At 38.7% G+C, this 12,667-nt stretch overlaps 1 protein-coding gene across 2 annotated transcripts in view; it reads left to right on the forward strand.

Moving 5' to 3' along the window:
- Positions 1-12,667, forward strand: part of LOC119661153 (mucin-5AC-like) — a 265,154-nt gene that overhangs the window by 222,022 nt on the left and 30,465 nt on the right. For both annotated transcript variants that reach the window (XM_038070365.1, XM_038070366.1), the window contains one exon: positions 10,648-10,867. In XM_038070365.1, coding sequence (XP_037926293.1) covers positions 10,648-10,867 — 220 coding nt within the window. The remainder of the gene's footprint in view (positions 1-10,647; positions 10,868-12,667) is intronic.

Here is a 12,667-nt window from a genome sequence, read left to right on the forward strand (position 1 = left end):
CTTGACGTCAAGTGGGTTTTTTTTCAAAACTGAACGCTCGCGAAGCGTTAGGTTGCTCATTGGGGGAATTGCGTGGTTGGTTTGCTTCGCTGAACTCGCACGGTTTCAGCTGAGAGCGAAGTCCCGTGGCGGCACATCGAAGGTGCGAACCCTGAACGCCTCTGCCGCCGGATTGAACGGCCGAGGAATCAGGTGACGGCCTGGCGGAAGGTTGAAGGAAAAATGTCAAAATTGACGTTCTTGACTAGCCTGCCGGCGCAGCAATAGCATATTCGTTGCCAAAAAGTATAATCTGAATAATTGTAACGAAACATCGTTAAATAGTGAAAATGATATATATGTAAATACAAAATTTCTATAACGTAACCAAATTACTTGAAATAAAGTGACTCAATATATTACATATTGATTTGAATTTTTCGGAGTCCTCCTATTTTCGAGGAAGTGGTAGCTGTTTATTTACGATACAGCAAGGCTTCGCGAACCTTCACCCAGATAAAGAGAGGACAATATTCGTTTCAAATTATTGGGGAAAAATCTTCCCTAAACGTCAGACCACCATTGAAAAACATGAAAGCCCATCCACAAATCAAACGGTGGTAAAGAAAAAAGAAGAAAAGAAAAGTGACTAAATAACATAGTGACCGCTAAATAAGGCTGGAATAATGCGACATACGCAATTCTTGCAATAGAGCAAACCTGGAAACCGGCCTTTAAAATTAAGACACTAGCATGACGTCGCATTGATCTTGGCTAAAGGGAAGGTAGAGATTGACAACCAAAGAAAAGACACGTACAAATACAATGTACTATTCCAATAATGTCGCTTGGAGCCAAAAATAGCGCTTCGATTTCTTGATAGATAGAATGAGGGTGGTATCATAAAACAGGGAGAGATTTCACACGGGTAAATACATTTGGAATATGAAAAAGATGAAGATATTTAAAGAGAAGAGAGTAGAGGAAAAACATGACACCGCAACAACATCTACAAATTGTTCAACAGTGGTACGAAAATCAGCGTTCAATTAAAAATGTTTTTCGTGTACTTAGAGGTATTTAAGGTGTGTTTGCGACTCAATAGTTACGTTAGTTAAAGAAGTTTGCCGTATTGGGCCGCTCGGATTATATTTCGAGGTCTAGTTTTTGTATAGGTGGACGATTGAGAATTTTTTTTCAGATTTTTCAGTTGGATAGGTTCTGAGAACGAGATCTGTTACACTTTTCGAAGCTTACATTTTGAGCCCTCCCTCCCCTATCTTTCACCCGATATCAAATATAAGATCAGTGTCGAAAAGTGCTAATCGAGCCTCTTCTTTACTTTTACCCCACATGACCACATTTGTGGGAGCCCCCCTTAAGCTCAACACGAAATGGCGGAACTTTCTGTATATAAAGGGATTCATTGACCGCATGTCATTGAATCGATTCTAATAAAGTTTTGTTTTACGCAAAATCTAAAAAAACAGCATTTCAATGACAAGTTTATTTTCTGGAAACAGTTCAGAATGTGATCACATTTACACCGAATAAAACAAAAGGCTGGTGTTCGCTGGAATTAAAAGACACCTTAAGGAGAGTAGCCCCATCCCCACCTTCCAACCCTTAAACCATCTCAGAATAAGAAACGTATGGTAGAGGAAATCAGATTATCGGTAGCTAATCATATGGTAAACAAGAATCACTATGTTGTCATTGAAAAATACAAAATGCTGGATTAGAAATGAGAGATTAGCTACTAGCTGGCTGTATATAATTTGATTTCGAAAATCTGATTCCTGGTGTATCAGATAGAGAATGCAAGGAAACTGTCCTTTTTGATTTTTCTACTTTGTTTAATAAGCATTGAATGCAAAAATGAGAAGGAAATTGTCGTAATTTTCCGATCACTTTGGGCTTTGGAAAGCAACAAAATTAAGAAGAAAAATCAACACAAGATCATTGAGGAAGCTTTAAGCAAAATTTTAATAAAATAAGATTGGAGGAAATTGGAAGGGTATCTATATGATGATGGAAAAAAATTGGGGTTCAATGAAAGACAGTTAACATCCAATCGGGACCAAGGCTACTCCGGGAGATCTGGTCTCCAATTTTTCTTGTGAAGATTGACAGATTGTACAAGAAAAGTATTTCAGAGCAAATTTATTCCAAAATATTCAAAGTGAATGTGTGCATCTCAAATGTATATCGACAACATATTTCCTCACGCTCCTCCAGTGTCGATACATGACTATTTACGCCTCCAGTCGCATAACAGATTCAGATAAAAAAAAATCACTTCTGGAAATAAGAAATATTTGCACGGTTAGTCTACCGGTAGCAAATTCTCTTGATTTACTTTGCTTGGCAAATTTTTCACCTGATGTCGGTTGAATTTTCTTCCCGTTGATTTTTCCTCGTTTTCTGTTTTCATTTCCCATTTCATATTTTTCGCTGATTTTCGACGAGCTTGCAGATATTTTTGTTCTATTTAAAAGAGGTAGTGAGTAGGTGATAATGTAGTTACACTGAGTTGACAAAGTGTAGAAAGATTCAGTACAGTCAGTTCAGGTAGCCCGGGTATTATTTAATATTGCAAATATTTTTTAGTGTCTACCATTCTCTGGGAACCGAAAATACTGTTTAAGAATATTTGCTACATTACCCAATTTTCTCTTTAAGCTATGATAATTGAAGGTTCCATCTAACAAATTAACTTTTAAATTCCAGATATTCCATCAAATTACCACCGTTTGTTTTTTCAATTATATGAACCAAACTCAAGACTCCATCATTACCTTTTCCCCTCATTTTGCAACCAATAATACTGACAAACGGTATTTTTACCTTTTCTTAACTTCACAAAAAATTGTTTGTGGCAGGTGAGAAGTGTAATTTAATATTAATATGATTTTGCGTGGCGGCTTTCAACGAAATTGAAAAAGCCGCTCCATTTGATTTGAAGTAAAATGGACAGCTTCTCTCGATTGTAAGAATTTTAAAGGAAAAATATGAATTTTGTGGCTTCTACCGTTGCTACGCAGTATTCAGGGGACACATAATATCACGGCGTCCTTGGCAGCCCATTTATTTACTGCAAAAAAAGTTATCTTTTGTGAAGGTATATATATTATATGGTCGAACCGTTTAAATTGCAGTTTATGAAATTGGGGGAAATAAAAATATATAGCCACGCTTTTGGGCGACTAATAATTTTATAGTTTATAGCAAAAATGTGCAACATTTGCCTTTAGAAAAGATCGAGCCGATATTAAATTTGAAGGAAACTCTATTCTTTTTCAATGGGTTGCTATCACAATTGTTTGGCCTACCCAACCTTCTGCATAAGTTTATTTTAATATATATTTTATATCAATCAATCTGGAATGCTTCGGCTACTAAACATGGACTTTGTTTCAAAAAAGCGATGGCTCTAAAAGCGCCAGAAGATTTTTATTTTTTCTTTTTATTTGAAAATTCTAACTTAAGTTATGCAATCAGAAATTACAGTAGTTCCTGCTTATCCTCTGTTTACCTCTACCAGACCAGGACTGTCAAAGCAGGAAAGGATGGAGGGTGTTAGGGTACTACTCACAATTAGGCGAGGCTTATGGGGTATGGCCAAACGTGTTGTGCTATCCTGTTCTTACAGTTGCCGAATTAGTGGATTTAGGTGGTCTTTGGTTTTCTCGAATAACCTTTCGATCAAATTAAGAACGTCGTGTCGACCTACGTAAGTGCTTCGTAAGAGATGGTGGGTTTTATCAGGGTCTTCAAGACAATCAATTTGGCTTTTCCGCTAAGACAAATTTGATGGCCAAAAAAATAATAGCTCCTACAAACTACCCTGCTTCCCTTAGTGAGCTTCAGGTACGGATTAAACCTGATTGTCTCCTGACGGTACGCAATTAGATTTTTGTCTCATTTATTTTAAGGCGCCAATAGGGAAAATACTTGCAGAGAAGTATCAAGTATTTTTCTATTGTTTTGACGGCCCTATTTGGGGCGAAGGCCTGACGGGAAGATAAGTTTATCGTCGGGATATTGGATGATGTCAATGCTGGTCTCATGGGAACATTAGTTATAAAACTTTATGCATGCTAGGCCGTGAAAGGGATAGTTGCGGCACTCCCGATATTACCGACAAGAGACCGGAAAATTAATTTACTTCGTTGACATAGAATAGCCTATTCCTGTCTCCTGCTAATCGGAGTTGGGAAACTACTTTCGATAATGGGTCCGCATACCTGTACGAAGGCGAATATTATTTCTATATCTAATGCACAGCAGTACAGTTTGGGTTATTGTTGGCGTTAAAGGTACGATGGGGTCGCTACACGGCCACAAACTGCACTACCTGTAAAAATATCTTTATATGGCTTTGTAGGCATACTTGAGCGACACTGTGCAACGCGATATTCAGTTAAGCGACGCAACGCTGCCGTGCCAGTGCATATTTTGATATTTTCACAGTTGGATATAAAGGTACGACCCCCTATACGCTACGTCACGCGACATTACATTCAGCACAACTGCCGGGACGCAACATGCCTATATTGCACTAGCGCTGCAACCAACTACAAACAACTATATATTTTGACATTTTAACAGGTGGATACAAACCAAAAGAAATGGAAATGACATGCGACACTGCAAAATATTCTCTGTCAGATAACTCGGCCGCGTCGTGTTGCTTTGCTAAATATCGCGTCGCGCAGTGTCGCTCAAGTGTGTATTGTATATTTTGCGACGCCTCACATAGCGTAGATGGGGTTGCACCTTTAGTCTGAAAACGGCAATGTCGTGAAAGTAGCGCCACACATGACAGACTATTGGGAATGATATTTTTGAGATTACAATGCTAGACAAGTTCAGTTGTCCAGGCTCTCGCAACAAGTTTGTCCGGTTTGGAAAGCAGGGAGTTGGTTCTTAAAGGTAGATGGAAAATAGCCGTTATTAATGTGCTTATTAAAATCTGCTACAAACATTTTAGGGGTATTATGGGCAAATGTTTAATAACGAGATTGGTAATCGCGCTAGCTTTAGCTGATTTTTTCCATTCTTAGTAGGAGCGACTTTTCGGGACTTGTGTTTTCATTTTCATTCGGAAACATAGTATGGCTGGGTTAATGTAATTAAAAATAATACTTTGCATTCTATATTGACTTTGTTTCCATATTTGTCAAAAGATCATTTGAGAATTTCACACTATATTTGGCTGACTTTCATATGTAACATGATATCATGGGGCAGACAGTTTTATTCGTTTCGTCTTTGTCTAACAAGTTACGGGTTATGACGAGTTTTTGTTTCAATTTCAGCTTGGGCGCTAAATCTGATTTGAATTTATCCAATTCTGTGTGAGCGAAGCGTCTGATATATGTATATGATTTGCTTCTGAAGTTGAAAAGGCAAGGAAAGCTGGAGTTTAACTGCAAAATGGTCAGACCAGCCTCGTGATATTTTAGAGGATATCACCTAAAATTTATTCGGCTTCGTCAAACAGCAGGAAATATTCGAGGTTAGGTCTCATAGATATATCTTGCAAAGCCGTTCCAACATTGCTTCCAATTCATGGCCCACATGCTCAGTTTTAGAATTGCATTTGATGTAAACGGAGAGTGCCAAGATTCGGCTGCAATCGCTGTTTTTAACTATTATCCTGAGCGCGGAAGAAGTTTGCAAGTTCTCGACGACAATCTCCCCAGAAGAATTTTTTTTTTTTGGGCTAGAAGGGCGGTACCGGCTTTGTTATCGTTCCGGATAATATTATATTCGGTGACGTTGACGATATGGCCGACGATATGCAGTAGAAGTCAGCCTTTAGAGTGTCGATTAACTATTGGGCGGTGACACATTAGGCATGCAAGATCAGTAGCGTGGTGTTAAATGTGACACTGAACTCCATAAATTAAGGATGAGTTTAATTATTGCTGGGCATGGAAACGGGAGCTCCAACCGATTCTCTGGAGCCATTAGTTGGCTGCTTGGTGTTCGGTTGAATCACTGCTATGGGATAAAATTTTTGCGTATAGCACGCCTACGCTGGTCAAGTTATGCTTTTCGGATTTTGACACCTTCCCGTCTGATTGCCATTTTTTATAAGCAGGACATATGGTTTTGGGCATTCCCCACGTTGATTTTTGCACTATGGAGTAATTTTAAGTGCTTAACGTTGGCTATTTAAACACCCTTTCCTGGTCACAAAATTTGGATCCAAGTAACTTTTCCGAAGTGATTGCGCTAAAGAGGAGGGGGTTCTTGTGGTGGTGGCAAACTCTTGCTCTTTGATGAGCGAAAAATGGACTTCGCAAATATTTGGGGTTCTACCACTCCTTGTATTTTTTTAGGGTCGCTTTCAGGCACTTGCCCCTCAGCGACTTCATTAACTTCGGTATATCAATATTGTATGCCGTATTTGGAGGAAATACTTCCTTTCTACGCTTTGAGGTACTGGGACTTTTAACATAGCACTCACTTTTTGTTCTTTTCCGGCCGTCAGACACAGATGAATCGGCCTTCTTGTTGCTTCTCCTCGACAACATCAAGAACATCTTCTTCATTTCGGATGCTTTTTTGATTAGTTTCTGGTTTGCTAGTCGTTCTTCACAATGGTCATTGCCTGAAGGAGTTGATGTCTTCAAACTGTTTGATAGCTCTTAACTTGTTGGCGAACCGCAGTGTCCGGCAATAGCAGTATGTGAATCACATTCTTACAAAATAATAACCGTGGCATATGGGCATTGATAAGATACAATTTCCCCTTCTATTTAGGGGCTTGGTGTTTTTCCGGCCATAATTTTTTTATGTAGTATAAGTGGAAATACTCTTTGCAGCTATCAAGGAGCGATCCTGTTTGACAAAATAAATAAAATATAAGAAAGTATTGTATCTAAAGTAGCTCCAATGAACTTGACAATAAATACTGCCCTTCGGGACCCTAAAATTTTTCATTGAACTGTTCATTGAATGCATAGAGAGGGGGGCGAAGGTTCGAACCATCCATTCAATAACGCGCGACCAGTAACTTAGGCTTCTTGCGGTGGTGCTTGCATTGGAAATGTAAAAGCGTAATAAGTCTGAAGTGAAGTAAACGGGAAAGTTTTGAAACTTTTCTAAAGTGATACCAATTATGGTCCAATGCGAAATCCGCATATGGACGATGATCATCAGAAATTCTAGGCATTCTTTTTTCCAACACATTATCATAATTTAAAAGCAGAAGACAACTGATGTCAAGAGGAGAGTGGCATTGAATTGAATTTTCAATGGAATCCCAGAAATTATCTCACCACAGAATAAAATGCCGGAAAATAGTTAACCGGGAATGACTTTCCATTGGGGTCTGTAACAAAAAACGAAGTAACATGGAGGCGATAGCGCCGACATGCAAAAGTGCTTGAAATATTGGGTTCATCTAGAAGTTTTCAGCGATTATGATCATTTCTTAAATTCTCCTTTTCTAGTTTAATCACCAGCAAGTACCAAACCATCTAAACTGGACAAATGTTATGTATAAATTCCCAGCATTTACTCATGTTCGTAAGCCAATTTTGAGTGAATAATACTTTTATACCAACGCACATTATGTTGGACATTTCGTATATTCCAGACTTGGTCGATTGGTCGATTAAATCCGCGTTTCCTTGGTTGATCCGAGGAGAGTTTTAAGCTAGCTGTTCCAACATCCAACATTTAGAAGCGGGCTTGGCTCGTCTTGATTGGTTGCGCCATTTTGCTTGGCAATAGGACTGATTTTTATGGTGTCGTAAGGCTCTCAAATTACCATTTAGCGCATCAAGTCATCATGGTTTCAGCCGACCCTTTGTAGTTTCTCATTAAGTTCGATGTTCAGACTAATCCTGGCAAATGAGTTCTTGTTAGTCTGCATTACATGTCCATATGATTGAACGTGCCTCTCTCGTAATTTTCCCACGATCGGTGCAACCCCATTTCAATCACGCATGCTCTCATTTTGAATGTGATCATTACATTATGGCACTGGTCCAACGCAACATCTCTGTTTCCATTACCGGGAGGTACCGTTCATTGTATTTGATAGCCGGGCAGCACTCTGAACCGTAGAGAGCGACATTGTGAAAGATTACTGGATTTGAGACGCTCGTTGATGCGTCAATCACAAAGAACGCCAGTTGTAGAATGCCACTCCATCCAAGTTGCGCTGATGGGTCAAGCAATTTTATAACGAAGTTTACCATTGACTGATAGCATTGATCCCAGATATTTATACCGCTCAATTCTCGTCAGGTCGTTGTCACTAAGAGTGATCGTGTTCTATTCAGATTCAATCTGAGACTGTGGTGCAGTTTTAGACAAACTGCATGAGATCTGTTTTCCTATGAGAACCTAGGAAAACATCATCTGCATTGAGCCGTATAAAGGGCGTTGAGCATTGGATGTCCTGTGCCACAGTGTCCATAACAAGCGCTAAGAACAGTGGCGAACGGGAAGTTCATTGATGAACGTCGAACGAGGCTTGGAATTGTTTTGATATACTTGCCACATTTCTAACTTCTCACAGTGGCGGCGCATTAGCTCCTGTGGCATTAGGTTTTACCGCAAAGCATGCCAGATGAGTTATTGTAGCATACAGTGCACACAAATGCAATGTGGTGGGTCTAGCTAAGAAAACTGGGTGACAGCCCCACACAATAAAAGCAAAGGATCTGGGTTACTCGGAAATCTTTGATGTTCCTGTTTCGAATCAAATAGGCTGTTCTTTAGTTGAAATGACATACTGTAAGTGCGTGCTGTTCCTTTCAGTAATGATAGGTACAAGCGTTATTATTAGTATTGCTAAAGGTTTCTGGAGCAACAGAAGTGAAGAAAAGCAGATATTTCTCTGCCTGTGGAATGACTATTAATTGTTATGCTTAGTACCAACCAAGAATTTACCTATGCTTAGTCCCTCTATTTGACAACCTCAACGGCCTTAAACTGCACTGCCTGTCATCTTTATACGATTTTGTAGTAACACAAATTTGAGCGACGCTGCGCGGAGTGACATTCAGTTATCGCATGTCACATCCTTATAATGGACTCAGTTAACTACTACAATTTTTCAGTTTTTGTTTGTATCCTATCCTAGCTGTTAAAAAGTCAAAATATGTATTTTCCTGCTACCGCCCTAGTGCAGCAGATTAAACTGAAAAAAAGTTGACTAACGGCTTCGTCTAGGGCAGAGGTAACTCATCGCTGCCTTACTTTTGCCCTGGAAGCAGCGTGATCGAAAGTGGCGACAGATGGTAATCGCTTCATTTCATTTCTATTCGTAAACATGATATGAGTGCGAATTATATTAAAGTGAAATTCGTCGTATGTTCAGACTTAAACTAGGCCGAAGGGTTGTTGAAGATGTAAGGAGTTTATACTGATTCACTAGTAATTTTAAGAAAACCTTGCCACTAGACTAGATTCCAAAAAAAATCGAAAATTATTATTTTTATTTTTTATCTCCAAAAATCGAATCGAAATTTGCACGTATAGCGCAGCCGGTCATTCTGACCAAGAAATTAAGTCTCTCAATAACTTATATGACGAATACAGTATCTTGAAGTTGATCGTAGCGCTTATGGGTTAGATACCTTATCCGCTATACATGCTATAAATACTACTTTGTATTCCATTGGTTGGGTGGTAGGCGCATGAGCAGCCGTGTGGATAAATTTTGCAGCAGTCAGTCCTATCCGAGTCTTGCGAATAAGAATTTCTCGAAAACCAGTAGCCTCGTTATTATTTTTTTCCACTTTTCATGATAACTTTCACTAAGGGAAAAAACTATATTGATTTTGATTGTATCAAGTTTTCGAGGTGCTGAGCTGGAGAAAGTGTCCACAAATAAATAACGTAGATTTAAGGAACTTTTCCTTTATTGGTTAAAGTTATTTGTTAGAAGTAATAACACTGTATTGCGGGAACCAATTGTACTCTTCATTGATCTACTCTCTGAAGAGAGGTGTAAATATCGTATTTCAGGAAGTTTCTCTCTATTTTTCTCTGTAGAGAGCTCACTGATGAATGAGAAAGTTGGTTCCTGAAGTACAATGTTTGTGATTTCTAAGAAATAATTTTACCCAATAAAGGAAAGCTTCCTTAAATCTACTTTGTTTGTTTAACCACTGGCTTATAAATAATCTCCAAACTCCAATTAGGGAAACAAAGTTTTTCGCTTATTCAAAAGCATAGGGGGACTACAACGAATTGTAAACACTGCTTTCCTAATGAAACTAGAATTTAGCAAAAGTTTCTTACATTTTTTGTCTTTCTCAAATTGTCAATATCATTCCCACAGTATCCTCTAGATGACTACTCCACAATTTCTCACACAATTACACAACTATGGTGCCCTTCCTGTGTCAACAAGTTGGAGCAAAACACCATACGTACTCGCTATCAGTTTCAATTATCTTCTTGGTCGTGTAATTAACTACGGAATTTGTCATTGAAGTTCTGGTACTAAATTACACATAATTGTCTCGTCGCTCATGTTCTGCAAAAAAGAGCACCGAGTGCTTTTTTGTTTGCTCCCCTTCATTGGCAGCAAAAATTCATTTATTTCCATGTCGACACATTATTTAATGCCTGACTGCTCTTGCTAACGATATTTTCTCCTTTCTCTGAAATATTTCTTTTTTTCTTTCTCACCAGGTGTTGGAGTGATTCTTGTAACGGTCAGCGGAGCAGCGTGGCGTATGACCGCACCAGGTGGTCCACCGTGCTTAGGCCTAGGGTCAACAGTCGATTTGGCTCGTTGCGGACGTCGACCGTGTAATAGTCGTGGTGCACCCCATGGACTTCTATATCCTGAATTTCAGCATAGGCCACCGCCACCCTCATATCAGGCCAGCATGCAGGAGTATCGACTCAGGTAATTAATCACTTCCCACATTCATTTTTCGTCTTGTGTAGAAAGGACAAATCGTGGTCGTGTGAATGATATTACATTGGATGAAGTTTGTGTGAAACCAGAGGAATTTGTCTCGGCCTTTCCAATAATTATATATAATAGTTTGCGAGTTTCACTAAATCAGAACAGATTTTGAGTTGTAAGGCTCTTGGGATACGCGTATAGCAGATTCAATGACTTTATCTAAAAACTCGTATCTAAACATCACATTTTTATCTGCTCTTGCTAATGATTTCTGCAAGCTTAGATCGAACTTTCTTTTTTCCTTCCATTTGTTTTAGATTTTATTATCTTTGTTAAATGCACATAACCGTGAGTAATGTCGACAAAAAATTAAATTGTTGATACAGTCTTGCAATATTTGTGTGTAGTTTCAATGAGTACAACGTTTGTTCCGGTACTTTATGGTAAGATGCATCATGGCTTTATCTTTTTTCAGTTCATATCTTTCAGCCGAAGTAACTGATATAATCACACTAATGAACCATTTCTGATCAATTTTATGACTGTAGCGAAGTGTTGATCAACAAATTTAGGTTAGTTTTACCGCTTTGACTAAAAAATATCTAACAGGAGGTTTCCATCTAGTCAGTTCAATAGTTTCATTTTAGTTGTACCTGGGAGTGGTCGGCTTTCGTGAAATTGACTGTTACAATGCAGATATGTTATCATTATTTTAGGTCAGAGTCAAAAAATTACTGAGTACCGTGTGTCTACAATTTAAATTGTCTTCATATTGACAAGGACACGTCTCTTCGGTTTATGAAACCTTCGTAAATTTCCTTGATGCTGATAAAATGTTCATGATATTGTGTGAGATGAAACCCTACTAAAATCAGTTTACTGCCTGTCTGTCTGCCTTCGTGCATAAACTTTCTTTGAAGTCCTTTCAATTTCAATATATGTTACATACATACTGTTTGCTGGTGCTGAGTTCGCCCCGGGTGTCGCCCACAATTCGGTGCTGTAAAAAATAAACCTCAGCCATCGGAATGAAACCACACATTCTGCAACGTTCGTGCTCTTTGCCAAATTATTATATTATGCCTAAGTCAATAGAGGTACTGTTCGATAACTTTCATATTGGTTCGAAAACGCTCGAAAGATTGTAGCCTACTTTACTCCGCATCTTTCGATCCATCTCGAAATATTCGGGTCCTTTTCCGGATTCGTTCCACCTCTATTGGTAACTCAATGGTAGCTTCACTCCATGCGAACTGTCGTTATTCTTCCTTCGTCAAAATATCTACATCTGCGGCTCATCCCTATATTATTTGGTAAGTGCAATATTTGTTCTCTTTTGCAGTGCTTTTGCTAACACGCAGGCTATGGTGTTATATACTATAGTTACTACTCACTACAGATGCCGATAATTATATCCCAGTATTTGACCGTAGATTTTAAATGGATGATTTGTGCTCCAACTGGTCATCCTTATAAGATAGACGGGCCTTTTCTTTACTTAATGATAAGTACTGCTTCCATCTTACTTATAACTTCGGCCACTTTCCATTGTTGAGGAACGTATTTTAATCTTAAAACTGCATTAATTATTATTAAAAATTTGACTTGACTAAGTTAACTGCATTGGCCGTTTCGAAACAGAGCTGATTTTCAGAGGGACCACATCCCTTTTCGGTAGTCGCTATTAATAAGAGGGTGATGTTCTTTGTAGGACGAAAGTTTACCAAATTGCTTACTGGATTAACTGCTGTAAGAACTATGTTCCAGACATATTCTCTGCGGTAGGTTGTCCCCCTC

The sequence above is a fragment of the Hermetia illucens genome, chromosome 1 (genome assembly GCF_905115235.1).
Source record: "Hermetia illucens chromosome 1, iHerIll2.2.curated.20191125, whole genome shotgun sequence".
Lineage (NCBI taxonomy): Eukaryota > Metazoa > Arthropoda > Insecta > Diptera > Stratiomyidae > Hermetia > Hermetia illucens.